Source organism: Triticum dicoccoides, chromosome 1B, assembly GCF_002162155.2.
Source record: "Triticum dicoccoides isolate Atlit2015 ecotype Zavitan chromosome 1B, WEW_v2.0, whole genome shotgun sequence".
Classification (NCBI taxonomy): Eukaryota; Viridiplantae; Streptophyta; class Magnoliopsida; order Poales; family Poaceae; genus Triticum; species Triticum dicoccoides.
In genome coordinates this window covers 696,261,891-696,286,863 of record NC_041381.1, presented here as the reverse complement: position 1 = coordinate 696,286,863, position 24,973 = coordinate 696,261,891, and the positions used below count along the sequence as shown (strand labels likewise).

The following is a 24,973-nucleotide window of genomic DNA, read 5'->3' as shown; positions in this document are numbered from 1 at the left end:
CTGATTCCATGGTGCTGAAACAGGCGGCAACAAGCGAAGAGTATGATAAATCTACTTTAGGATCATTGTTCCAGGAGATAAAATTTCAGTTGAACGTTGCTTTTGATGTTGCTAAACTGAATGTATGTCCTAGAATATGTAACAATGCAGCACACTCTTTAGCAGCGTATGGTCATGGTCTAGGGAGTGGTAGATGTGAGACCTGGTTGGGCCACTTCCCTGAGTTTGTACAAAACTCTGTAACTGGCGACTTAGCCAGATTGTCTTTGTAATGGAAACAAGGGTGTTCCGTTTCAAAAAAAAACACCTCTCCACCGGGATAGTTGGGTTAGATGGAACTAACCCACTCTAACCCTTTATGTTTGGATACTTTTGGGTTATTTGAGCCCCAACTAACCCAAACTAGCTCTAACCCCATGATCTAAATAGGGCCTATGACCTGCTAGACGAGGAGGAAGAGACTGAGGTCGGGTAAACGGGGACGGATCCCATATAGTTCTTCCTGAAGGATGGCCGCTCGTACCAATCTCTCTCCCTTGAGGCGAGTGGCGCACAATGGTGCCACCGCTTTTATGTCGGCGGACCATCTTCAGTCGCTACCAATCCCGTCTCCCTGCCCCAACAGTTGCTTGCATCAGCTCGCCTCGCACCGCTCCGCGTCAGAGGATCGAACATGGCTAACCCTGGCCGCCACGCGCAGGAGTGGCTGCAGGAAGGAGCAACGATGGGAAGAGAGACGTCTCACACATCTGCTCTTTTTCCCGATGGGTCGTGCTTGCCCCAGCCGCTGCGTGTGAGAAGCCTCCACACGAGGGACGATACAGGCCTGTTAAGCCTAATTTAATCCCAGAAGCCGAAGAAAGCAACCATAGCAGTGACCCAATAAGGGTTAGCGCTCATTAGGATCGAACAAAACGACTGGGGTGCGATTAAGAGACAATCGGGTGGCAGAAAATGTCCAAAAGTGACGATCCAACGGCCACGAATGCTAATGGCCTGAGAGGGCAGAAAAGGTGCTCAGTTATAATGTATCTAAAATGGTAAAGCTACGCTTGTGAGGAGCTTTTCATAACAAATCATATGGCTTGTGGGGAGCAGCTACACTTGAAGGAAGAAAAAGATTTTTTTTATAGAGTAAGAAGATACATACGACTGGGAATCGGGCATGGTGTTTTTGGGCTCGAGCTGAACAGTAAAATCTGAAAAAATTGAAAACAAAATAAAAAAAGTTCAAAATTTGTTAACATTGACAAATGTTTTGAGTGCACACAAAATTTCATTATGGAACGACATTCCTCGAAGTTATGAAGAAAAACAAAATCGGTGCTTTAAAAGTGTTATTTTCAAGATTATTTTGAAGTGCTGACTATGTTTTTTTCTTCTTTGCCACGACTTCCATTAACGTCATTTTATAACGAAATTTTGCAGGCGCTCAAAACATTTAACAAAGTTCGCCGCAAAATCATCTAAGAGTTTTCTGAATTTACTTTAAATATTTTTTGGATTTTACTGTTCATCGCAAGCTCATTTATCTTTCTCTCCTTTTTTTAGCACGTCCAATTATGTTTCCTTTCGAGTTCCTCTCATTTTTATTTTTTGAACAACAGTTTGTCTAATTCACATCTAGATATTTTTTAAGAATGTCACATCTAAGCTCCGAAAAATATACTATAATGCAGCAACAAAAAAAATGCAGCAACAAGAAACAAAAAAAACTAGAACAAAAAAAACTACAAACAGAGTGGACATAAAAAAAAGAACTAGATGTGTCCTAGACAGACCCTTTGAACAAACGGTCCTCTCGGCTGCTGCACGGTTTCCTCTTTCGTGTCCAGATGGGTCACGGCCCATGTCGTCCAAGCCCAGCAAGTCTTCAAGTACGCCCCCCAACAAGAGCCCTGCCTCCGCCCCTCCCTCCCCTTCCAAGTTCCGCCGACCCACCGCCGACTCCCACGCCGCCGGCGACCCACCGCTGGACCCATCCGCCCCGCCCCGACAACCAGGTCAGCCGCTCTCTCCTCCTCCCTCCCACATCCGGCTGCCCTGCCTTCCTCTGACGCATCAACTCTGATTTTCGCATATGAAATTTGCGCTCGGATTAGAAATTTTCAGTTTACCTCCGATGCATCGACAACATGTATCTGAACTCAGATTTTTATGCTAGTTAGTATCAACCCTATGTAGGACATCGTGGATCTGCAAATCTTTTGTTGTTTCGCGTAGCAACCGAACTCAAATAGCAATCGAACAAAGGCCGCTGGAAATACAGAGGCTTATCCTCACTCCTGCTTACTGATGCTCATCCGGACAGCCGGCTTATGCATCCTAGGTTTTTGTTCTAGGTTTTCTGTTTCCCGAATCTGGTTCTAGTAATTCTGTGTTTAAACCGGCAAGATGTGTTGTTTTAAACACGTCTTGCCGGATTTGATTATCCTAAACTGGATACAAGCGGACATGAAAAATATGGGCTAAACGTCAGAACACATGTTTATTTGTTTCAGTACAGGCCTTATATTTGTGAATTTGCTGCTAACAAATTTCAATGCCCTGTGTACTTGCAGAGTTTGTTGATGCGCAAGTCAATTGTTCCGGACCTCTTGCCAGAATAATTGTAGCAGCAGTTGAGAAGCAGAGGTTAAAGCGGTTGCGCATGTGTTTCTGAAGCAAACTGAAGTAAGTCGAGATACCGGGCCGTATGATTGGAAGAATCAACAAACCTTGAAATATTACTACTGCTGGAGTTGCTCTAAGATCAGGAAGATGATGGACCCTTCGGGCTTGTTCCCTGCCTCATCAAGCCAGCTGCCAGATGATCTGCTCATCGAGATATTTCTCTGCCTCCCAGCACACCCCACCTGCTTGATTCGCACGTCCCTTGTCTGCAAGCGATGGCACTGCCTCATCAAAAACCGCCAATTCGTCAGCCGCTTTCGCACACTTCATCAGAAATTTCCTGTGCTTTGCTTCTTCAGCAACTCCACTAGCATCCCCCATTTTATCCCCACAGGGGACCCTCCTAATTGCGTCTCAACGGCAGTGTTCTCCCTACCTGACCCCTGCTGGCAGGTCCTTGGCTGCCGCCACAGCCTTGTCCTCCTCGTTAGCTCAACTTGGACTCAGCTCCAGGTATGGAACCCCATGACTGGCAACAGGCAATATGTACCGGCTACTCCGGATGCTGATCGGCGTTTTAATCATGGTATTGTTCCTGAGAGCCAAGCTACAGTGCTTTGTGCAGCTGGCCACAAGGACAGTGGTGACTGCCACTCTTGCCCTTTTCTCGTAGTGTGGGTATTCACTTGCACACGCTACGCCTATGCCTGTAGATACTCATCAGAGAGTAGCAGCTGGCACCAGATGGTTTCTTCACCAACACCATCTGATATTGATTCAAGGCCTAGTGTCCTTGTTGGGAACATCTTGTACTGGCCGCTGAAGGCAAAGTATATCCTTGCCTTTGAGTTGGATACGCGTAAATTATACCATATCGAGTGTCCAGCAGATACACATAGTGTCTACAGAAGGAATGTCCACATCATGAAGGCAGAGGACGGTGGGCTAGGCCTTGCTGCCTTGACGGAGTTCAACCTGCGCCTATGGGCTCGGGAGACAGGTCCGGAGGGTGCTATGGAATGGGTGCTGCGCAGGACCATTCAGTTGGATGCATTCCTTCCACCGAATGTGTCATCGGTGCCGTTGGTAAATAATCATTCTGCCAGTGGGCGTCCGGTCAGGATATTGGGTCTCATTGAGGACGATGATATGTTTTATATGTGGACGAGAGAGGGTGTATTTGCAGTGGAGCTCAAGTCAATGCGGTGCAACAAAGTTTTTGAGGCTCAAGTCCCTGCAACTATCTTTCCCTACATTGGCTTTTATACCACAGGTGCCGATCTCTTGACACCGTATGCTTTGCCTTCACTTTTGTTTCAATTCTCTGTCTCATCCGTGAATACTTCTTGCTGATTATATGTTAGTATTAGACCAGGCTTCATATCTTTGAGGAGATGAAACTTTAGCTTGCCTCCTTTTATGCTTATTAGGAAAATTGTACCCCTACATCATGTTTCTGTGCAAATTTTCTTGCATGTTGTATTTGTAGTGTGTCAATGTAAAATTTTGCTTTATTCATTCTTTTATGCACAGCCTATCCACTCCTTGATTGATTTCTGGTTTTCTTTCGATCAGGCCAAGTTGAGCATGTTTTATTTCTTATGTGTTTGCAGGTGATGTGGATGGTGCGCGGTGAAAATTGTCAGACCCGGATGAGATGATATCTGCATTATGTGCTGAATAATTTTAGACCGACCCGATGAAGCACAAACTTATTTGTTATATTTAAGCTGTTGTTCTTACTAACGAGAAGGCAGTGTGTGTGTGTGTGTGTGTGTGTTTGTGTGGTGCTGAAGACTATCCTTTGTTGTATAAGACTATGTTGAAACTAATTATGAATAACGAAAACTCTCTCGAGAATGGTTTACAATTCTGAGGTTTTGTTTTTCATCCTTGAAATTCACGGACGCAAAAATGCTGGCCCTCCACTTGATCTTCATCAGGAGAGCACTATATAGAGCTATAAACGGTCTCTGCACAATCTGAGGCGACCCAGATCCTGCGTTGTCCGACGTTAGCAGATTTGTACTCCCTCCGTCCGAAAATACTTGTCATGAAAATGAATAAAAAGAGATGTATCTAAAACTAAAATACGTCTAGATAATCCCTTTTTATCCATTTTGATGATAAGTATTTCCGGACGGAGGGAGTAGAATTCAGTGACTCGGTTTAACTCGGTGACTGACGACTCAAGCCGAGTTTAAATTTAAGCTCATTAACAGAACAAAACAAGATTGGATGTACATGTCTTGTCATATACTCTCTCTGTTCCAAAATAACTGTCGTTGATTTAGTAATTTAGTACAACTTTTTACTAATTTTATAATTAATTAACGACATTTATTTTTTGGACGGAGGGAGTATTATTCTTATCTTACTTCAGATTGATGGCCTGCGCTGGCGTACCATCGTCTGATGGTGATGTAGTGGTGGGGCTCATCCAACTATCGTCATCACGCTCCCTTTCCGGAAGAGAGATCAGGCTTGTGGAAGTGGCACCATCGTTCAAGATGTCGCCGCCCCAGATGCACTCTTCTGGGTTGTGGTCGCCGTAGAGGTCGATGGCGAAGGTCAGCGTCCTGAAGAAGATGGTGCGAGCCGGGGAGGGTGGCGGGTTGGTGTCGACCCGTCCTTCACCGTCCGCAATGAAGGTGAGGAAGGCAAAGGTGAAGCTCTGCCCCAACGCAAGTTCGCCGGGGTTTATGAAAGAGATCCAATCTGGAGTTGGTCTCTGGGCGACACAGCCTGTGCCTTACGCCAACTGACGGCCGAAGGGGTGTTTGCACAAGGAGTTTACCCAGGTTCTGGGCTTTCATGGTGAGGCTATCCCTTACGTCCTGTTTTGTTTTGTATTGACGTGGGAGCATCTTGTGTGAGAGGGTTATTACAAGGCGCTTATTTCGCTAGACACGGATTCCAAAGTGGAAGTCAAACACCACAAGCATGTATTGAGGGACAGCACTCTCTTCAGATATTCACCTTACAATCAAGGCAAGCATGTCTGTCTTCTCTTCTTGAGACGACGAAATCAATCTGGCTAGTGTTGACCACTAGTAGTAGATGAGACTCTCTCTTTTTAAAGAGAGTGTTAGTTACGATCATGTAGTAGGTTAGAGCGAAGTTTAAGACATCCTCTCCTTCTTGATTCACCTCCACTTGTAAAAGGCCTACAATCTTGTACTCCCTCCGTTCGAAATTACTTGTCTCGAAAATGGATGTATCTAGAACTAAAATACGTCTAGATACATCCATTTCTTCGACAAGTAATTCCGAGTGGAGGGAGTAAATTTTTATGCTTTGCTTCCTCAGGGTCACCATTTGTGGTTTCTACATCCATCTGACGGTTTTTGTATCCCTATGAATTTTGCTTCAAATTAATAAATGTGGCGATCTCTCTAAAAAAAGCATCTACTTCTATACTGTGTTAGAAAACCCAGGGAGAGGCGTGACGCTCAAATTAGCTCGTGGGTCGACAATGAAGAAACAAATAAAACACGGTATCTCTATTTCTATTGTTTTAAGTGAAAAGTAAAGAACGAAAGAGTTTGAATGAAAGATGATCCATTAGTCTTTATTGATGATAGAAGTGGGGTATTTATACCTAGGCGGAAGTACACATGGTGCTTGGCGGTCAAGTAAACGCATAGTTACTTGAGAGCCAAGGAATTACATAGTTGCCTTGAGAGCCAAGGAAGTACATGGTTGCTTGAGGACTAAGCAACCTATCTAACAATTAACTTAATTCTAATTAGCTTAATCAATAAGCAACTATTCTATTCTTAACACTCCCCCTTGTACAACGCCTCTTCTTTGGTACATCCATCATCTTGACAAATTCTTTGAATAATCTTGAATGTCTCCTCCAAAAACCCTGTAGGAAAAATATGAGGAGAATAGTGCAGATATGTTGCTAAAACTCCTTTAAACCCAGTGGGAAAAATAATTAGGAGAAAATGATGCAACATATAATGATTATTGTCTCTTGATAACTCATATGAGAAAAACCTTTGAAGAAGGAGAAAAATCATCGATGAGTTTAGAGAACAATTAATATGTCTTCAGTACTTTCTTTAAAAAACCCGATAGAGAAAATAGAAAGTATGACGTATAATCTTTGATAAGATATTGCCTCATTAAAACCCATTATGAGAAACTTTGATAGAAAACTCATAAGGGAAAAGAGTGTGATATGATATGCCATTGAAAACTCCTTTAAAACCATTGAGAAAAATACAAGGAGAAAATGTATGACATATACAGGCACTTGTGTTTATATTGTCTCGTTAAAAACCTTTTATGAGAAACCATTAGGGAAAAACTCATGAAGGGAAAAAGAGTACAACATATGCAATCTTACAATTGTTAACAGGTTATAGTTTTGGAGATTACTCCCCCTGAAGTTTGCAAATCTAGAGGATGTGTCATACCAATTCCATTGACATGACCATGGCATTGTGAATAATCTGTAGGATTTTCACAATATTTTGTTTGCAACTTGTTTCCTCACTTTCTGTAATTCGTAAGGATAAGTGATTACAAGCAATGTGTTTTATGATATTGCTCTTCATATAACCTGTAGGTATTGAGTAACACAAGGGGTAGAATCTTGATAAAATCAAGTTATGTGATTCTGATGAATTTTAACCACATGATTTCGAGTGTGGTTAATCATTCTACTGAGCCATGCATATTTTGCAATGCTTTTAAAGAATGATAAGTGGAAATAGTCGTTAAAGTATATTTAGATGACTTTCATGAGAAAACTATTATAGTGAATTTAGTCATTGGTATGGCATTGTTGGGATCAAATAAGGAGCTAATATCATTACATCATATTACGGTCATATTTTTATTTTCCTGATAGAATTGTCCAAGATTTATTGTGAGCTTGAGATATAAGCTAATATTTCTTATATCAATCATATACCTTTTGTTAGGGGTTGCACTCTGAACAAAGATAGCAAATATAGTGTCAGGCCTGACGAAGTTTGCAATGATATGAGTGCATTGACATTAGTGAGATATAGAACTTCAGGTCCTGATATCACTTCATTATCACCCCTAGGTATGAATGGATTTGTACCCTATCAGGGGTACTATGACCATATTACATGTCTTTTATTGGTATGATATATCCACATTGAACTTCTCGTACATGTCTTGGATATATGTAGACTGGTATGTATTCTTGAGAGAATGCTCAAGTTGTAAGCTAAATTTGGTTAAATCCAAATTTCCCGTCTAGAGATGATTATGTGTATGTTTAGGTCTTGTATAGACATTGATGATGAGGTCATCAATATACACTGAGGTGATGAAAGGATATCAAATTTGGGATTCCTTCATTAAACACATAAACAATCATCATTATTCGAGTAATCCTTTTGAAGAAGGAACTCATTTAGTCAGTAGTACCATATGATTTTCGACTATTTCAAGTCATAGAGTGACTTATGAAGTTTTACACAAAACTTGTTGCGATTTGCTTTTGGATTTGGAAGTATAAGCCCTTCAGGGACTTCAATAGAGACTTCCAAAATAAGTGACTCATATGAGTATGTAGCCACTTCATCCATCAACTGCATGGATAATATTATTATTTTTATTGCCAATGATATTTAGTATCGAAACATAATTCCACTCATACCAAGAGGGTATGTTACATCGTAATCGATGTCGGGTCTCTGCGTGAACCCTTTTGCTACAAGCCTCGCTTTCTCACCACCTCATTGACTTTGTCTATGAATGAGAAGTTTTTTTGCATTCCATGTGGAAGATACTTATGAGGAGTAGGTATTACTGTGGTAAATACCACTCGTTTGCACAGCGAGTGCTATTCTTCATTACTTGCTTCCTTTTATGTGAACCAATATGAGTGCAAGAGGCACTCTACCATGGATTTTGGTTCAGGGCCCAAAAGGTTTTAGCAATTTGAGAAGAAATATATGTCGACAAATGTAGTCTTTAGTTTATATGATTCTGATGGAGTCATTGAAGTTTGTGGATAAAATATTTATTCCTTTTTAACTCCTTGTGATTTCCTATAACAAATGGAGTCAAGGTGTTTCGATGTCCCGACACCAAAACATTTGTGCACATTTATGTCGGGCTTTGGATGATGAGCATCCAGTGAGGTGTCCTTCAACTTGATGTTGAACTACATTTACTGGTTGAGGATTTGATTTCCTCTATTTCCGCGGAAGCATATGAGAAATTGTATCTCGTCTTGTCAGATTTTCTCCCCCTTTTGCTCTCATTTGGGGAGAAGAGTGGTTTATCAGGTACCTCCACTCTTTCTAACACTTTGCTGCAGGAATATAGAATTTAGTAACACCTTGTTATCAGTAAATGTATGTGGCAGATTTGCAATGTGTTGCAAATATATGATTCTCTAAACTTCTAGTTTAGATTCTTTGAGTACGTGGATATAAGGATTGAATGTCAATAACATTTCTAAATATATTTTTTTCGACATTCCTTGTGGTACTTATCTCCCCCTAATGCCGAAAAATATCCTTATTGCTGATGCAATCGACATACGGGCTATGAATAATTTTGATTGACGGATAAATTGTTATTCGTCACATAGATCCCTAATTTTCTGTGAGGGCCCATTGATGTATGCCGGAGTGGTGATATCGATATGTAACCGAATTATCGCAGATGGGAAATACTTTGTAGATTTCCACGAGATTGCTACAAGGGGAAAGTAGTATGATATGCAGTTGGTATGATTTAGATCATACTTACGGTGTGTAAGGCCGTATGTATCCAGCAAGAGGCTGGTAAATTTACAATTCTTTAAAAGTGGTCATGTAATTCATTTAACTCTCTTTGATAAGAAATTTAGCTAAACCATTCTGAGCATGTACATAAAGTACTTAATGCAAAAAAAAATGCTCATTGAATGAGTTCAACAACATTGTTCATTTGAATGGGTTTATAGATCCTGTTTTCAGGAGAATTTGCTCTTACTTTGATAAGTTGAGCAAAAAAAAATTTTAGTAAGATCATGCATGGTTGTGTGTGATAAGAGACACACTTAAAACATTTTATGAATGTGTATATGAGTACCATGAAGTATCTAAATTACCCCAGATAATGGTTAAGCAATCCAGACATATCTTTTGAATGTGTTCAAGGAAGAATAAGTGTCATGCTTAGAATTTTAAGGTGAGAGTGCCTTAAAACTTATTTCCCCTATGGCACATGCAGTGCACATAAAAATTGATGATTTGGGAAAATATGTAACTTGATAAGTTGTGACCAACAGAATTGTCAAATAATTTTCTAATCATCCCCAAACCAGGATGGCTAAGGCTATCAAGCCTAATATTTAATTCATTAATACTTAGAAAATCATTGTGTACGCAACAATATTGAGTACGAATTGAAACATACATACAAAATTATCGAATATTGTATCCAATGGATATGATATTAGACATTTTACTACATGTAGTAGTACAAGTATATGCTAATAATATGTTGGGATAATTAGGAGATCACCCGAGGTCTCTGACATGTGCAAATGAGTTTATCCTCCATTTTCTGCATTAGATTGTGGTCCTCCTTCTGATGAAGATTCTGAGAACAATCCTTTACCAGAATCTGGTTGTTATTTGCAAATTTTCAGGTTTATCCCATTGAACTTATTGGCCTTTTAATAACTTTGTGATGTGGTTCGACCATATGTTTGGGGGTTTGGTAATCATAGGTACAATAGTTATATAACCACACATTTGACAAACTTGAGAGTTGTCTTTTGATCATTTGAAAAACGACAGATTCCTATTAAGAGATAATTCTATCTTTGGTTGTCTATGAGCCTCCACTTTACTTCCAATTCCTCATGGTTCTCTTTTGTAACCACAAACTTGCATAGTATTCTCGGTACTAGTAAGAATTTCAAATAATGGTATAGCACCCGTTGGGTGAATATGATGATTTTAAGAAATTTCATGTTTATTCATCATAAAAATGGTAGTACCATCTTAAGAGGATGTAAAGTGCATGAAGGGCTTTTCAACTGGATCTATATATAGGAAAATATTTGATCACCAGAACTCAACTTGAAGTTGATTAAGTAATAAAATTGTGAGCTGCGATAGACTTGAGGTCTTGAAAACTGAATGGTGGTCATCCGCGATGTGCTCATTAGCTATTAAGAGAATAACCATGACATATTATCCCGTCGGTGGAGTTATAGTGGCAACAATGCCACGGGTTGATACAATGACTGATGTCATGAATCATCTTAAAATAAATTCTCCCACCTAATTATGAATATCGTGCATTTGAAAATGTAAGCAATGAAAATGATTTGTTTGAGAACAATCATGGCCGAGGTGATCCTTGGTGAACCTAGGTGTATCCTTCAATACAACGCATGTGATGAAATCATTGTTAATATTTTGGACTTCATTCTTGAGGAAGTGTGTGACGTTAGAGTCACTGCCAAATCGTATAGAATTTGCATGTTCGACATTGGTTAGTCACTATGAAAGTATAACCACAATGTGATGTGGACATTGCAACAGTGTTTGAGACACTTGCTATAAATTATGGTATCCATCTTGATGGATGGACGACACTATAATTAAAAATAGTGACATAGGCTCTTCTACCATGTATTTTACCAATGTAATAGAAGGTAATCGCTGGTATATGCAAATATTTGCATAGTTTTCCATCACATATTCAAGCAAGCTGAGGCTTGAATAGTTCGTGTTAGCACAAAAATACCACCTCGGCATATAACAAGTATGCAAGATAATCACCGGATGAGCAACAACAATAGTGAACAAGATAATATACTATGAGAGTAAAAAAATTAGTGAACAACAACAATAAGTGCTTCGGATGAGCAAGTTTTAATTTGGCTGATGCCTTATAGCCATATGTGTAGACCTCAATTTATATAGGATAACACTTTGATGATAATCACCGGATGCGGTGTAGATCTCGCAGTAATAGAAAACATAGTCTGACTTTTGTCAGTAGATGTTCATATCTCTATTATCTTATGTTATGCTATATTTAAGAAAATCACTTTGAAGGTAATCATCTGTTAAAGTGACATGATGTAGACCTTGCAGTAATAGTGGATAGTCTGTAAAAATTTATAGTAGATGCCACTATTACCTTATGATATCTTAAGTTAGTCACATATAATATTAATATTTGGAAAAGTACTTCGAAGGTAGTCATCTTGTTCAAATGGCAAGATGTAGACCTCACAGTAGTGATGGATAATCTGCAAATGATACAGTAGATGCCACCAATACCTTGTGATTCACAAATAAAATTTGGGCTAGTCATATTAAGTATGACATAATAATTCTTATGATTTGCAAGGAAAAGTATTTTTGTGCAAACAGTTGTTGTCCTAAGATGATGCCTTAAATATACGCAAAACATTCTTTTGCATTATTATTGCTGTGGTAAGACATATACATGCAAGACTTAATAAATTACATATTTATGTAATATATGAACATGAGGCTTCAAATGATATTTACTTGATGTAAATGATGCATAATTATATTTTTATGCCATTTGGAAAGAACTTATGGTATAGTCCAAACGTGTGTATAAAAACCAAGACTTAAAAAGTGAATAATAGTAACCTGAAGGTTAAAATCCGGAAAATAGAAAGCCTGATGGTTGTACAATAATTTACAGGGATTTATACGTCGTTGGGAGAAAGGACTAAATTGAAAACGGAGCCAAAAGGGATAAGATTCCCCAATTTCTTCTCCCGTGCGTTTAGGGATTTGCCGTCGCCGTAGCGTCGCTTTGAGAAGGATGTCATGGCGTGCTGGATGCCGGGTGGTGCGAACCGCCGCCGGGCCGAAGGCCATGGACATCGCGCCACTGAAGGGCATCCCGGCCGTGTCGTTTCCGCGCCGCGCCGAGGCCGAAGGCCATTGCTGCGCCGTGGGCTGCTTCGCCAGATGGCGCCGCCGCTGTCGGAGTCTGAGACCGCGCCTCCACGTACGCCCGTTGGCAGCAGTCAGCCGGAGGCTACAGCCGCGTGAGGAGGATTAGTGCGCTGTAGGGCGATTCCGGCCGCTAGCGTCCGCGCTCGTGCCGCCGGGCTGCGAGCCGCGCTGTACGGCGAGGACAAAGCTGCCATGCTCCAAGCCAACTACTCCCAGTAGAATCGATTGTGTGCAGGAATCAGTGAAAAGAAAATTAGATAATAGCACCTGATTGCGTGGCAATTAGATGAAGACTTTGAATCTGCTTCCGTGTCTTTCCATGTGCTAATAAACTTCTTCAATGCTCTATTTTCTGCTTCTGCCGAATCTGTTTCTTCGGCTGATTGCTTTTTCTTCCCCTGATCAAGGCATTTAATCCTTGGATCATTGGGGATCAACAAGATCTGTTCTTCTCTTGTCCGGCCAAATCGCTCGATGGGAGAGCAAAGTGCATGGTAACGTGTTTTAAGTGAAAAGTAAAGAACGAAAGAGTTTGAATGAAAGATGATCCATTAGTCTTTATTGATGATAAAAGTGGGGTATTTATACCCAGGCGGAAGTACACATGGTGCTTGGCGGTCAAGTAAACGCATAGTTACTTGAGAGCCAAGTAATTACATAGTTGCCTTGAGAGCCAAGGAAGTACATGATTGCTTGAGGACTAAGCAACCTATCTAACAATTAACTTAATCCTAATTAGCTTAATCAATAAGCAACTATTCTATTCTTAACATCTATCTCTACAAAAACAAGTGCAAATGTTCCCGCCACGTCAGCTTCCGCGTCTGTGCCACGTCACAGTGCAGTGCTGAGTTGGACGAGCATTCCCCCGTCTTTCCGCGGCCGAGACATTCCTTTCCCCTCTGGCCCTCCTCCTAAACCCCCACTACTATCTCCACCATCTCTCTCCAAGCTCCACCATCTCTCTCTCTCCAAGCTCCACGGCACGGCACGGATGGGCGCCGCCGTGGCCGCTCTGCGGAGAACAGCGGCGGGCGAGGAGGCGACGGAGGAGGAGGAGCAGTGCCGCATCTGCCGGCACCCCGCCGACGCGGACCGCCCGCTGCGCCGCCCCTGCGGCTGCAAGGGCAGCATGCGCTTCGTCCACGACCACTGCCAGATCCGGTGGCTCAAAGCCCGCCGCCAATCCTTGTGCGAGGTACGTACAGCATCTCCATCTCCTCCCCCGCCTCCCCCGACGGATCATGCCCCGAATTTGGTCCGCCCCCTCGTCGCCTACCGCTGACTCCGGCGCCGGATCCGTCCCGCCGCCGTGCTCGCGCTCAGTTCCTGTCGCCGTTCCACTTTGACTCCGCCGCGAAATCTTCGCACGATGATGTGATTCTTTTGGGGGGCATCTGAAGAACATTTCATACTAGCATTTCCTAGGCCGTGCAGTGTCTGACGGTGCGCCCGATTCCTTGGTCAGGTGTGCGGGCACCAGATCTCCGTCCGCCCCATCTACGCCGCACGCGCCCCGGCTCCAACCCCGGCCCCGGCGAGGCCCGTGTGCCTGCTCTTAGCTCTGCTGTACCTCATCCTGACAGCCCTGGTCGCTTGGGCGCTCGCCGGCCTCTGTACATGGCGCCTCGCGCTCGCCAGGAGCCGTGACGAGGCCCTGCATCTGCTCCCGATCCGCCTCTATGGCCCCGCCGTCCTTGCTCATCTCGCGCTCAAGGCGGAACACACGGTTCGTGCAAGCTACGGGGCACGTCTGCGCCGCTGCCAACATGTCACGCTGCGGGTCCTTCGGTTTTCCTTATCGGTATGTTTCTTCTTCTTGCTCCTCAACCAGTGTAGTACATCTGCTGGCTGCTGCTACTTCATATTAGTATTAGTCTTTTTATGTTATGGTGATGTGATCCTCCTACATTTTCCCCATACTAGTAAAGCACCAATTAGTGTGTTTGTGTTCTGTACTACCCCAATTAGTGTGTTTGTACCAAGTTCCCCCAACTACTAAGTATTTTGGTACAGAGGTAGTATTATATTTTGGCATTTCAATGTGGACAAACAGACGGACTGAAGTGAGTGAACAAATACTCTAAAACGTGTCTTTATACATCCGATTCAGAAAAAAGTTAAACATCTTATATTTGTCAACAGAGGGAGTAGCATTTAGCACATCTTATTGTCATGGCTCCCCACATTGGATGTCCATATCCAAGAAATTTGTATGAGTTTTTCTACAAGGCTAATGCAACTACAAATAAGATGACACTCCCTTCCTTACTCTGTTTTCTGCCCTGCAATTGTGTTACTCTGTTTTCTGCCCTGAAATTGTGTTACTCTGTTTTCTGTCCTGCAATTGTGCCTGCTGTCAATCAGTACTGATAAATACATAGATAGGAGGACCGTTCTCAAGTATAGGTGCAGAGTTTTCTTTTGGGTGTTTCTTGACCGGGAAACTGTAAGGGAGGCCCCAACAAGGAGAAACTGTGCACGTATATACATGAGAAAGGAGAGTGGGTGGGTGGGGGTGATGTGCAACAAGGGAGGGGCCTAAACAGGGGAGTTTAGGTAAGACAGAAAAGGTCCAGCCCACTCAGCAGAGAGTCTGAAAGCGTTTGAACCCTTTCTGCTTATTAGTCCAGTTCCACAACTGCTTAACTTGTTCATTTTTCCACTTTATTCATTGTGCTAATGTAGTATTTTTTAGGCCAATCCTAACCGGGCTTTGTTTACATGGTTTTGGCTTAGTTCCATGCTTTTGGAATAGATGCTTCACATTTTTTTTCTGCTTTTCTTTTTACATATCTACAAAATTCTAACAATATGCATATGTAATCAGGTGGTAATGGGTGACATGGCTCTAGCCTGTATATTTGCATTTCTCCCTTTCACACTTGGAAGGATTGCTCTATTGTGCAGAGCTGAAGTTGACTCATATGCTTCAACACCTTCTACCCTCCTAATTGGATATGGATTTATCTTCTCACTGGGAGCAACTTTTGCTGGGCTGCATACTTTTCATCAATACTTGAGGGGCGACTGCATTTTCTTCGAGAGTCTGTTTGATATATTCTTCAGCGGGATCCTAAAGTTTATCATTGTTGTGAATATTTCTCTTAATCTCATAAACACAGCTATAATATGGCCACTGTTGTTTGCCTGGTCACTTGATATCTGCACTTCAAAAATGTTTGATGCAACCATCTTTGAAAGGTTTAAACCTCTGTTTGCTTCGATTTACGTTTCTACTGCTCTTCAATGGCTTATTGGATGCGCACTTTTGGATCTAGTCTCCATATTCTCTGGACTTCATTCCATGGTATTGGTCGCATCGGATTTGTCATCTCATCATTTTAATAGTGTATTCAATGGATGTTTCAGGGTTATAACGAGTGATGTTTTCTGTTACTAGATTTTGAGGCCAGGAGTTACATCTCCTTTTGTCGACCATAATGTAAACATCCGTGATCCGTTCTACAAATTTTATTTCAAGAAACTTCCTGGTCTTTTTATTGGCATCATCCTTATTGCTATGGTCATTGTTGTTCCTATTCAAATTGCCGGTCGATTGGCACCCGGGAAGTTCCCAGTAGATATCATGTAAGTATTCAGCTTCTGTTCCAGATGTCATTTTTTGGTGACTCAACACCTTATTGTAATGTTTGTGATCCGCAGCTACTTCAGTATTCCTACAAAGGGCACATCATTTTGGTCAGCACCACAGAACTACACAGATTCACTTTGTGGTGTTCTTCTAGTTAGGTTTCTCATTGGCCATACGCATGCACTCATAGGCTTTGAGTGGATAGTGAAGAAGGTGATGCATTATACATTTCCCACTGGACAGACTCTTGGCCTGTCAGTTTCGTTGACTGTCTTGCCCAATGGAGCTTTTGGTCATGACGGTGGGAGCAGTGTCACACCAAGAGATAAATATGGAAGCACTAATGAGGCTAAGGATAAAAGGTAAACCCCCGTATTTTTGTGTCTTTTTCTGACATGGTCTAATTTTTACTTTCATCGAAGTTTAGTGTTCACTGTTGATTTATGAGACTTGGATTCTGATGGTTACTGGACACGCAGTAGTTTTAGGCTTTTGGCGTGCGTCACTTTGATTCCAAGATATGTCTCTTCTCACGAGGGATTTATCATGTTCCTTTGGGGCTCTGTGTAGTGTCAATCTTTTTTTTTTCCTTTGAAATAAGGGATCACTCACCGATTTCATTAATGAAACCACAGTGATTCTTACAAACAAATTACATAAAAGGAAATTATAGGCTACTTTTGTAAGAGACGGATTGTCCTCGCACCAAAGATCAAGTACACTAGATGTACAAGAAACAGCATCCATTGCACAGCAAGACAGGGGGAAAACTAAAGCACATCTATGTTTGCGCTTGATCGAGAAAAACCAACTACTCTTCAGAACAGCACAAGAACACCTCATAATTTGTTGGATGTACCTGTCTTCTCATATTTTATACTTACCATTTAATTAAATTTTTTTTGCAGATGCAGAGGTGTTCCCAATACTTACCCTTGCACAAGGAGATTAGTCTCACTTCGTATAATCCTGCATGTGATACTTGGGTGTTTGACTGTTATGATATGCAATTCGGCTGTGCTTATTTTGACAATCTCAGTGGGGCGTGCACTGTTATTTACCATCCCTCAGCTGCCATTTACAGGTGGATTGAAGTCCAATAATGGTAATGTTTATTTCATGGATTTCCTTTGTAAACAAAGTAAATATATTGACCTTGCTTTGGCTTATTGGTGCAATATTTTCTGCTAGATCTACTTGCTTTGGTTGTTGGATTTGGCATCATATCAACTATTATTGCCTCCTCAAGAGACTTGTTTGCCTACATGACTTCTGGGAGAAAGCACCTTGTAGCTTTGAATCGTTGTCTTATCGTGTTCTTATGGGTGAGCAGTTTACTTCAAGCCGATTCCTCCTCCTTTTTTACTTTTATGATACCGTAAAATAACTCAAAGCTGTTTGCTCTCAGTTTGTCATCATTCCCTTCCTGATCGGGCTGCTGGTTGATTTATCGTTAATATCACCATTCGCTGGGCCTGATGATGGTGTTCCAGCTCTAGACTTGTTCTACACTTGGTTCCTGGGGTGGCTATTGCTGAAAATCTGGGTAAAATGGGTGAGTTGAAACTTCCCTTGTCGCTTTGTGACCTCTTAGCCTACATTATTGTACTGTATGTGCTAAACTTGACAATATTAGATAAGGAATAATTTGCTAGATTGCACTCAAATATTAATCACAGTCCTAAAGTGAATTACAAAAAAGAAAAACAAGAACGCTCAAATTTTCATTTCTAGAGTTTGCTTATCGTCGTTATGCCCGTTGTTAAACTCATCTAGTCCACCTCTCCTTTTCTCAAATGTTTCCCCAAGCACTCACAAAATAATCGCTCTTTCTACTAGTTTATAGTAGTATTTAGGTCGAAAACAGGGAAATATTTATTTAACTGACCAGTCATCTACATGCATATCTTGGAAGGTTCATTGGCCATTATCACCATTCCTGGCCTATCTAACCGACGAATCACGGGTCCCGAGGCTTACTCGGGCGAAGCTGGATTGGCCTCGAGGGGCGATGATGCCTCTGCCGTGCTTCTTCCGAGATATTTTCGTGCCTGTCGCGACGAAACTGCTCGCCGCTCTGGGTGTTCCCTACGTGCTCGCCGGGGGCGTCTTTCCAAGTCTTGGTTGCTCCGCCGCCGTGAACTCGGCGGTGCAGCGCTTCGCGTGGCTGGGCTGCATCGGCCTCTGCGTGCTCTGCCATCTCGCCAAGCTGTTCTGGGTCTTGAAACCGCTCGACTATCTCGCCAAGCTGTTCTGGGTCTTGAGTGCGCTCTGCTATCGCGCCAAGCTGTTCTGGGCCTTCTGCGTCGAAGAACTCCATGATTCTGTCAGGGATGAGCCTGTAATCATCGGGCAGAGGTTGGAAGACGTCGCCGACGATGGTTGAAGACCAGGAACTCTGTTTCCAGTAGTTTGTAGGAACACGTAGGTATATGGTACAGTTATATACATAGCACGCATACGATAGGAATATAGAGTATATGCCACATTATTGACACAAGGGTTCAAATGAGGGGATGATATAAATATCCGGTGAAACTTGTAAACGTGGACGCGGTTTCCCATGCGGAAGCTACAGAGGGTTGTATCGACCGGTCAGTTTGACAGTGTCGTTCCTGGAAGTTGCTTGTCTGTAATCCGTTGTTGAACCGAACTGATGTTTGTAAATTTCACCCCTTTTATCTGCCAATCGCTGGCTGGATTCTATAGGCTCAGGAGAAATGGGATGGTGTTGGTTGCCATGAACATGGCTCGCTTTAGTTTTTGCAATGCCTTGAGTTTCTCTCGAGGCTTTTCAGTAGCACAAGATATGCTTTGTCACTGTCAAAACGGTACATACATGTTTTGTTTCGGCAGTATATTCGGTGAAGTTTGTCTTGGAGCTATGCATCAGGTTTGCTAGTTCCAGGGAACGGGCAAACTTTTGTGGCAACATGTCACAAATTCAAACGAGGAAATTTCATATTTCTATGTGCTCTGTCGTCAGTCTGGTATGTTTGGACTGTCACCAAAGTGTACCCTGCATGATTTTTTCGACATGACCGAAAACTTGGTATTTGTTTGGATGATTGACAACTTTTTGGACTCTAGTTCATTTGCCAAACGTTTGTGAACTTAGGAACCAAAACTCCAACCAATTCATGTAAAAAAAAAACTTCAACCAATTGTTTGCTGGTTCATGTTTTGTTAGAGCGACTTGAGGCATAACGTACGTACATAATGTTTTTTTTCCCCTTTTCAAAATACATAAGGTACAAAATTCGCAAACACGTGTATGTCTTGTAACTGCGAGCAAACTGTCATGAAGAATGCCATATGTTGTGCCTTTTTACAACCCAGATCACAACATATGCCATTTCTGTGGGAAAATTTGCACCTGGTAGTTTTTTGTCTTGTTAATCCTCGAAGAAAGTACCCTAGGATCCAAAGCGCCGCCATGTTGTTTTTATTTTTCAAGATCATGCATCAGGAGCTTTGCATCCATCGATATAGATAGAAAACAAAAGATTTATATTTTTGTTTCATCAAGTTTGGATTGCTTACCATGAGTGTCACGTGGTAGCAAAAGATTTTATATGACGAAAGCAAGAATTTCAAGCTTGAAGATTGAGTCTACACAAAGAAAGAACTTGTTTTTCAGACAGCTCACCACATATGCTGAATAGTAACACCAAGAAGTAACTATTAATCTCAAAACATCATATGGTACCTATGGATGTATATCACCATCACCTATATTGAGTATTTGTTATATATATATATTAGTTGGATAAATTTTGACTTGGCCACTTAAGCACGGATACTATTTTTTATACTGATATGCATGGAAGCATTCATTTATTTTGAAAACTCGCCAATTTGAAAAAAATCGGTGTGTTGATATAAATAATGTTTACAAAAGTCAGGTAAAAATGATAGCTTCATCAATGCTAATATGTTCATGAAACAATAAGATTTAAATGCCGAACACAAAATTACCTGACCTTGAACATCCAGATATCTATTGCAATAATTTAAAATATTACTGATGGCCGACGAGACACATAAAAAGCCAAAAAAAAATGAAAGAAAGAAGAACGTAAAAATAGTTGAAATAAAGGTAAAAATAATTGAAGAAATAAAATAAAATAAATGTAAATTGAAACAATAGGTAATACTCCCTCCGTAAACTAATATAAAAGTGTTTAGAATACTAAAATAGTGATCTAAACGCTCTTATATTAGTTTACAGAGGGAGTAAAAAATAAAAAATAAAATAAAATGGGGAACAAAAAACAGAAACAGAAAAAGAAAGAAAAATAATACGGAAAAGATAAATCCGGAACGTCTGGATTTTGCCCATGGCAAATCGAATGTTTTTATGGCAACTTTAGTTTAGTTTTTTTAGACAAACTCACAAAGCTTTATTACTGACCCGTCACTCTTATAGGGATGAAAGAAAGGTCTTCCGGGTGGCCTAACCAAACATGGCGACACATATGTATTTAGACAGGAGATCAAGGGACTCACTCATGGCGAACAACCAGCCCTTGGCTCTGTCATCCATGTTCATACATATGTGTCCCCAAGATCTGCACTTGACAGGGGCATGGTGCAATCTAGCATGGATGACAGAAAAGAAACTACTGAACGGAAATCTTGTACCCGGCGGAGTGGGTCCAGACCGGGCCCGTGAAGTTTTCCCCACCTGTAGAGAGTTTCTCATGGGCCCAGAGTTCAGCGCACTCAGCTGTCAAAGGGAGGCCCAAAGCTTGGCTTGACTGGGCGGAGAGACCTAACACGCACGCGCCGCCGCCTGCTCGGCCGCCGTCAACTGCCCGTCGACGTTCCGGCCTCCCCCTCCCCAGGTCCTGTTTGCGAGTGCGCCCCCGGGCCCCAGGCTGCTGGTCTGCTGCCCTACCGTGCTGCCGGCCGGACGCCCCTCGCCGCCGCGCGCCTGCGCTCTTCCCTGCCGGCCTGCCGCCTCCCGCACTGGCTCCCCTAACTGGCGCCGTTCTTGGTAATTTCATTTACAGTTTCCTGTTTATTCATTCATATCTTGAACTCAAATTGATACTGTAGCTAATTACCACCAAATAGCATCAGAGTAGAACAGAGAATTCGCAGGGATTAGTTTGATTTCATTCATCAATGTACGATTATAATTTCTCGTGGGAAACAAATGCTATAGACACATGTGCTTAGTACTATGACAATACCGTGGTGCTAAAAATAAATAAATTCTCTCTTTACTGTTTAGTATCATCTTAAGCGTCTTCTGAGTGGATTTATTTCTATTAGGCCATTTAGGGTTTCTTAGATGTGGGGAAATGTTAGTGCAACATCCATTATCTTGTGTCGAAGTAGACACCCAGATTTGTCTGACTAATTAACCCTCTGTGTAACCAGAAAATTTTCTACATGGGGAAGAAGCCGGGCAGCGCTGGCCCTTCCTCGGCATCCAGGCCCATGAACCAGGCCGTGTCGCTCCGCGAGGAGACCTCCGGAAAGACGCAAGCCGACACGCCCTCCCTGCTGAGGGTCCAGCACCTGCAGCGGCTGGGGGCGTGGGCAAGCGGCGAGGCGGGAGTTGGCTCGATCGGAGCGCTGCTGGGCTGCCGCTTCGCCACCGACGCCGAGGCGGCCGGGATCCCCATAGGTGCTTCCACCTTCCTTTGCCAGAGGTGAGAGTTAGAGCTTACCGTGTGGCCTTAAGAATTCTGCATCCGTTTGTCTAGTTATTTGACCGTATCAATCTGACTATTATCTTCGCATTTTAACTTTTTAACCTCTGTTATAATTTATCTGTGTTTGACATATGTAGCATACTAGCATTACATTGTTTTCAGACAAATGCTTGTGCTAGCAAAGTAGCATGTCTATATGAGCTTTCCAGAGCAATACACATGTTTTGTCTCTTAGGTTGACATGATGGTTGTATTGTCGACCTGTTTCTGATAATATTTGATTGGAGTTATAATTATTTGTGTTTGACATGTGCATCATACTAGCGTTACATTGTTCTCGGAAAAATGCTTGTTCTAGCAAAGTAGCATGTCTATATGAGCTTTCCAGAGCAATATGGTAGATGTTTTCTAGGTTGATATGATGGTTGTATTGTTGGCCTGTTGCTGATAATCTTTGATTGGAATAAAATGGGATGGCTTCAGGCTTATTATCCGAATAATTACTGTCTTACTGAGCAAATTAGATGTACCTCAATTTTTTTTCCACTTTTACATGGGAAGGTTATTTGGTTGTCCATTTTGCAGGGCCAACATTTCGCATGTTACATTGGTTGTTTACCGTAATGCACCTTAGCTGATTGTTCTGGATCTTTGTATTGTCAAAATGTGAGCTTACTAGCAAAGAAGAACTGGAAATAAAAAACTGTGTTGATAATGTTGTATGAGTATTCTGGCTTAGAGCAAATTACCGCATAGTTTGTCTGTCTTGCTTAACCTTTGAGATCTGTTATAATGCTATGTATATATTGATGTATCAATTTATTTTTATGCGCCTTACATTTGTAGTAATGCTGATAAAAACTTTTGTGTGTGAGGAATATTTGGACTTATGTGTTTAGCTCACACCAGTACATTTTCAGACTCCTTTCAGTTAGCAAGTCTGCAAAAAAGGTCCTTCAGAATATATGAACTCACAACACTAGCACCAACTCTGTAAAGAACATCTCCAATCTACACTAAGTTTATCAGCGGGCAGGTTGAAGGGTCTACGATATTCTTCAACGTTTATAGATTATGTACGTGGTTAATGCTGTTTGTTAGTTGCGCTGCATTTTATTTTCTATTTTTGTACCTGTGTCCATATCAATAAGCCTTATATGGACCTCTGAAGAAAGACAATTCAAATATTGCAGATGTGAATCAATCTTACAGCCAGGCTTCAACTGCACAATCCGCATAAAGAAGAACAAAAATAAAGCAAAACGGCGCAAGAAGTCAAATCCTGGCCAAAACAGTGTTGCCTATGCATGCCATTTCTGTGGAGACCAAAACCTGATACGGGGTAGTGGAAAAGGCATCGTGAAGGGACTGTTATCATCAAGAAAGCCTGTTAGCACAATGTTGAAAGCAGAACATATGAACGTGCCAACAGTAACTACTAAAAAGGGGATCGAGCATTCTGTGACAGCAGCCTCGTAACCGGAATCATCCAGGCTGAAAATATCCATTCTTGAAAAGGATAAACAAGGTAATGGGCCTAAATCTAATCTTCCTGAAGATTATAAAGTGGAGAAAGGGGCAGTTTTCTCAATGGTGGATCGTGGTCAGTTAGCGGCTGCACACAAAGACATCCTGAAGAAAATCGAAGTAGAAAGCGCACATGATAAATGTGTGAATGGAATTGAGCCTGTGGCATCTAAAAATACTAGTACATGCGAACATGATGTCACTTCTGAAGCAGAATTTCTAGCTGGGTCAAACTTTGTTACTCCTCGGAAGAACAAACTGGCGGAAGTGGCTGCGCCTATAGCTTCAGCAGAAGCATTGAAGACTAGAAGTACACTGAACAGCAAAGCGCAGAATTGTGGTTCAGTTGCTGGCAGTTATAGCAAGTCAGCTTCGAATACCAAATCTGCTCCAGGTGGTTCTACTAATCAGGCAGCTGGCAGTTCAAGGAAGCGGGCAAGAAAAGGGTGGACTACGCTGAAGCAGATTGCTGAGAAGGAGGAGCTTGAGAGAAAAGAGAAGATGGATAACTTTGTAATCCCGTTCTTCATGCAGTAGAACATCTTTTACAGTTGGCCCCTGCCTGCTGTAAACGTTGGGCTGGAAGAACAGTTAATTCACAGAGGCAAAGATACAACTTTCTTTGCTCCATGATATTGTCGCTATGCCATGATTTGATGAGGATTCTTATTCTTTGATGTAATGATGCTGGAACTGCCGCTGCTATTGGCTTGATCTAGCTTTGAGGTGCCGACTGCTGTTGTGTGTTGGCTTCATCTAGCTTCTGCCGGATAGAAAGATAACCGCATAATTTTGATCCATCTCTTGACTCTCTCAAGTCACAGGACAATTACACCGGCAGTGCGCTGCATTTAGTCGTGCCGTGCGTGTATCGTGCAGAACTCTAGGTTTAGAGAATTGATCCCAGCCGACCATTAAGTAGAGCAGACTTTACGAGTGCATCCTGTTAAGTAAAGATAAGAAAGAATGTCTGCAGTTCCCACTGCTTTGCAAGTGTTCGTGCTTTGATTAGGATAACTACCAGTACATCTTGCGGCTGCATGCCCAAATGTTCTCACACTAGGAGGGCTGGTAGCAGGATCAGGAGAACAGAAAGCAACGTGCAATTTCCAAAAAAGCACTTGCAGCAGGATATTTTTTCCCGTTATAGATGACCTGCACGAGTGTACAAGCAGTGAAGAAAATAGCCACCTTGACTGCTATTTTGACCGGTTTGAAGGCCGATTTAGAAGATGTTGTAGTTTAAGAAAAAGATAGATCAAGGTAAGATCTATCCTATTTTGTGTTTTTCACTCGCATGCACACTTTTTTTTGTTCTGTTTGATTAGTCCCTAGTTATGTATCCTCTGCTGTTGTAGGCATTTTGTAGAGTCATTTGGAGCAGGGATTTGTCGTGAGAAGTAAACCAAGAAATTGAACATCGAGGTACGAGCTATGCAATACATGCAGCTTTTGTGCATGCACGAAATAAACTTGTTGGTTATTGAGCTCATAATTAGCTATGTCATGTCGTACTACTGAAATTTTAGAAATGTCACCTGATGACATGTGTTGCGCTTATAGTAGGAATTTCGAGAAGATGTAATTAAAGGCGTTGTAGATCAATATTACTTCTGTCCAGCTATGGT

The 24,973-nt window shown here is 41.8% G+C and overlaps 4 protein-coding genes across 5 annotated transcripts; all 4 read left to right on the top strand.

The window, feature by feature from the left end:
• Positions 1–1,907: 1,907 nt before the first annotated feature.
• LOC119349796 (putative F-box only protein 9) lies at positions 1,908–4,486 on the top strand. The gene is made up of 3 exons (XM_037617883.1): positions 1,908–2,003; positions 2,562–3,886; positions 4,227–4,486. Exons 2-3 carry the CDS (start codon positions 2,761–2,763, stop codon positions 4,247–4,249), a joined length of 1,149 nt encoding a protein of 382 aa, XP_037473780.1. The 5' UTR covers positions 1,908–2,003; positions 2,562–2,760; the 3' UTR covers positions 4,250–4,486.
• Positions 4,487–13,514: 9,028 nt separating this feature from the next.
• On the top strand, positions 13,515–18,897 carry LOC119349795 (probable E3 ubiquitin ligase SUD1). Its single transcript, XM_037617882.1, has 9 exons — positions 13,515–13,755; positions 14,026–14,361; positions 15,388–15,867; positions 15,961–16,148; positions 16,224–16,514; positions 17,061–17,257; positions 17,344–17,477; positions 17,561–17,707; positions 18,068–18,897. Exons 1-9 carry the CDS (start codon positions 13,552–13,554, stop codon positions 18,536–18,538), a joined length of 2,448 nt encoding a protein of 815 aa, XP_037473779.1. The 5' UTR covers positions 13,515–13,551; the 3' UTR covers positions 18,539–18,897.
• Positions 18,898–20,869: 1,972 nt separating this feature from the next.
• LOC119349792 lies at positions 20,870–24,063 on the top strand. 2 transcript variants are annotated; one of them, XM_037617880.1, is made up of 3 exons: positions 20,870–21,151; positions 21,541–21,815; positions 22,404–22,462. In XM_037617880.1, exons 2-3 carry the CDS (start codon positions 21,553–21,555, stop codon positions 22,450–22,452), a joined length of 312 nt encoding a protein of 103 aa, XP_037473777.1. In that variant the 5' UTR covers positions 20,870–21,151; positions 21,541–21,552; the 3' UTR covers positions 22,453–22,462. The 2 variants fall into 2 exon arrangements, with proteins under 2 accessions (XP_037473777.1, XP_037473776.1); XM_037617879.1 differs by lacking the exon at positions 22,404–22,462 and adding an exon at positions 23,012–24,063 and having other exon boundaries at positions 20,883–21,151.
• Positions 23,378–24,063, top strand: LOC119349794. Its single transcript, XM_037617881.1, has one exon. The coding sequence runs from the start codon at positions 23,409–23,411 to the stop codon at positions 23,880–23,882; it is 474 nt and encodes a 157-aa protein (XP_037473778.1). The 5' UTR covers positions 23,378–23,408; the 3' UTR covers positions 23,883–24,063.
• Positions 24,064–24,973: the final 910 nt, after the last annotated feature.

What these genes read in the sequence shown, in the direction of transcription:
- LOC119349796 (XM_037617883.1), top strand. Translation starts at nt 2,761, where the DNA reads ATGATGGACCCTTCGGGCTTGTTCCCTGCCTCATCAAGCCAGCTGCCA. An exon ending in CATTGGCTTTTATACCACAG is followed by an intron (nt 3,887 to 4,226) that starts GTGCCGATCTCT and finishes ATGTGTTTGCAG; the next exon opens with GTGATGTGGATGGTGCGCGG.
- LOC119349795 (XM_037617882.1), top strand. Translation starts at nt 13,552, where the DNA reads ATGGGCGCCGCCGTGGCCGCTCTGCGGAGAACAGCGGCGGGCGAGGAG. An exon ending in TCCTTCGGTTTTCCTTATCG is followed by an intron (nt 14,362 to 15,387) that starts GTATGTTTCTTC and finishes ATATGTAATCAG; the next exon opens with GTGGTAATGGGTGACATGGC. An exon ending in TGGATTGAAGTCCAATAATG is followed by an intron (nt 17,258 to 17,343) that starts GTAATGTTTATT and finishes ATTTTCTGCTAG; the next exon opens with ATCTACTTGCTTTGGTTGTT.
- LOC119349792 (XM_037617879.1), top strand. Translation starts at nt 21,553, where the DNA reads ATGGGGAAGAAGCCGGGCAGCGCTGGCCCTTCCTCGGCATCCAGGCCC. An exon ending in TCCACCTTCCTTTGCCAGAG is followed by an intron (nt 21,816 to 23,011) that starts GTGAGAGTTAGA and finishes CAAATATTGCAG; the next exon opens with ATGTGAATCAATCTTACAGC.
- LOC119349794 (XM_037617881.1), top strand. Translation starts at nt 23,409, where the DNA reads ATGGTGGATCGTGGTCAGTTAGCGGCTGCACACAAAGACATCCTGAAG.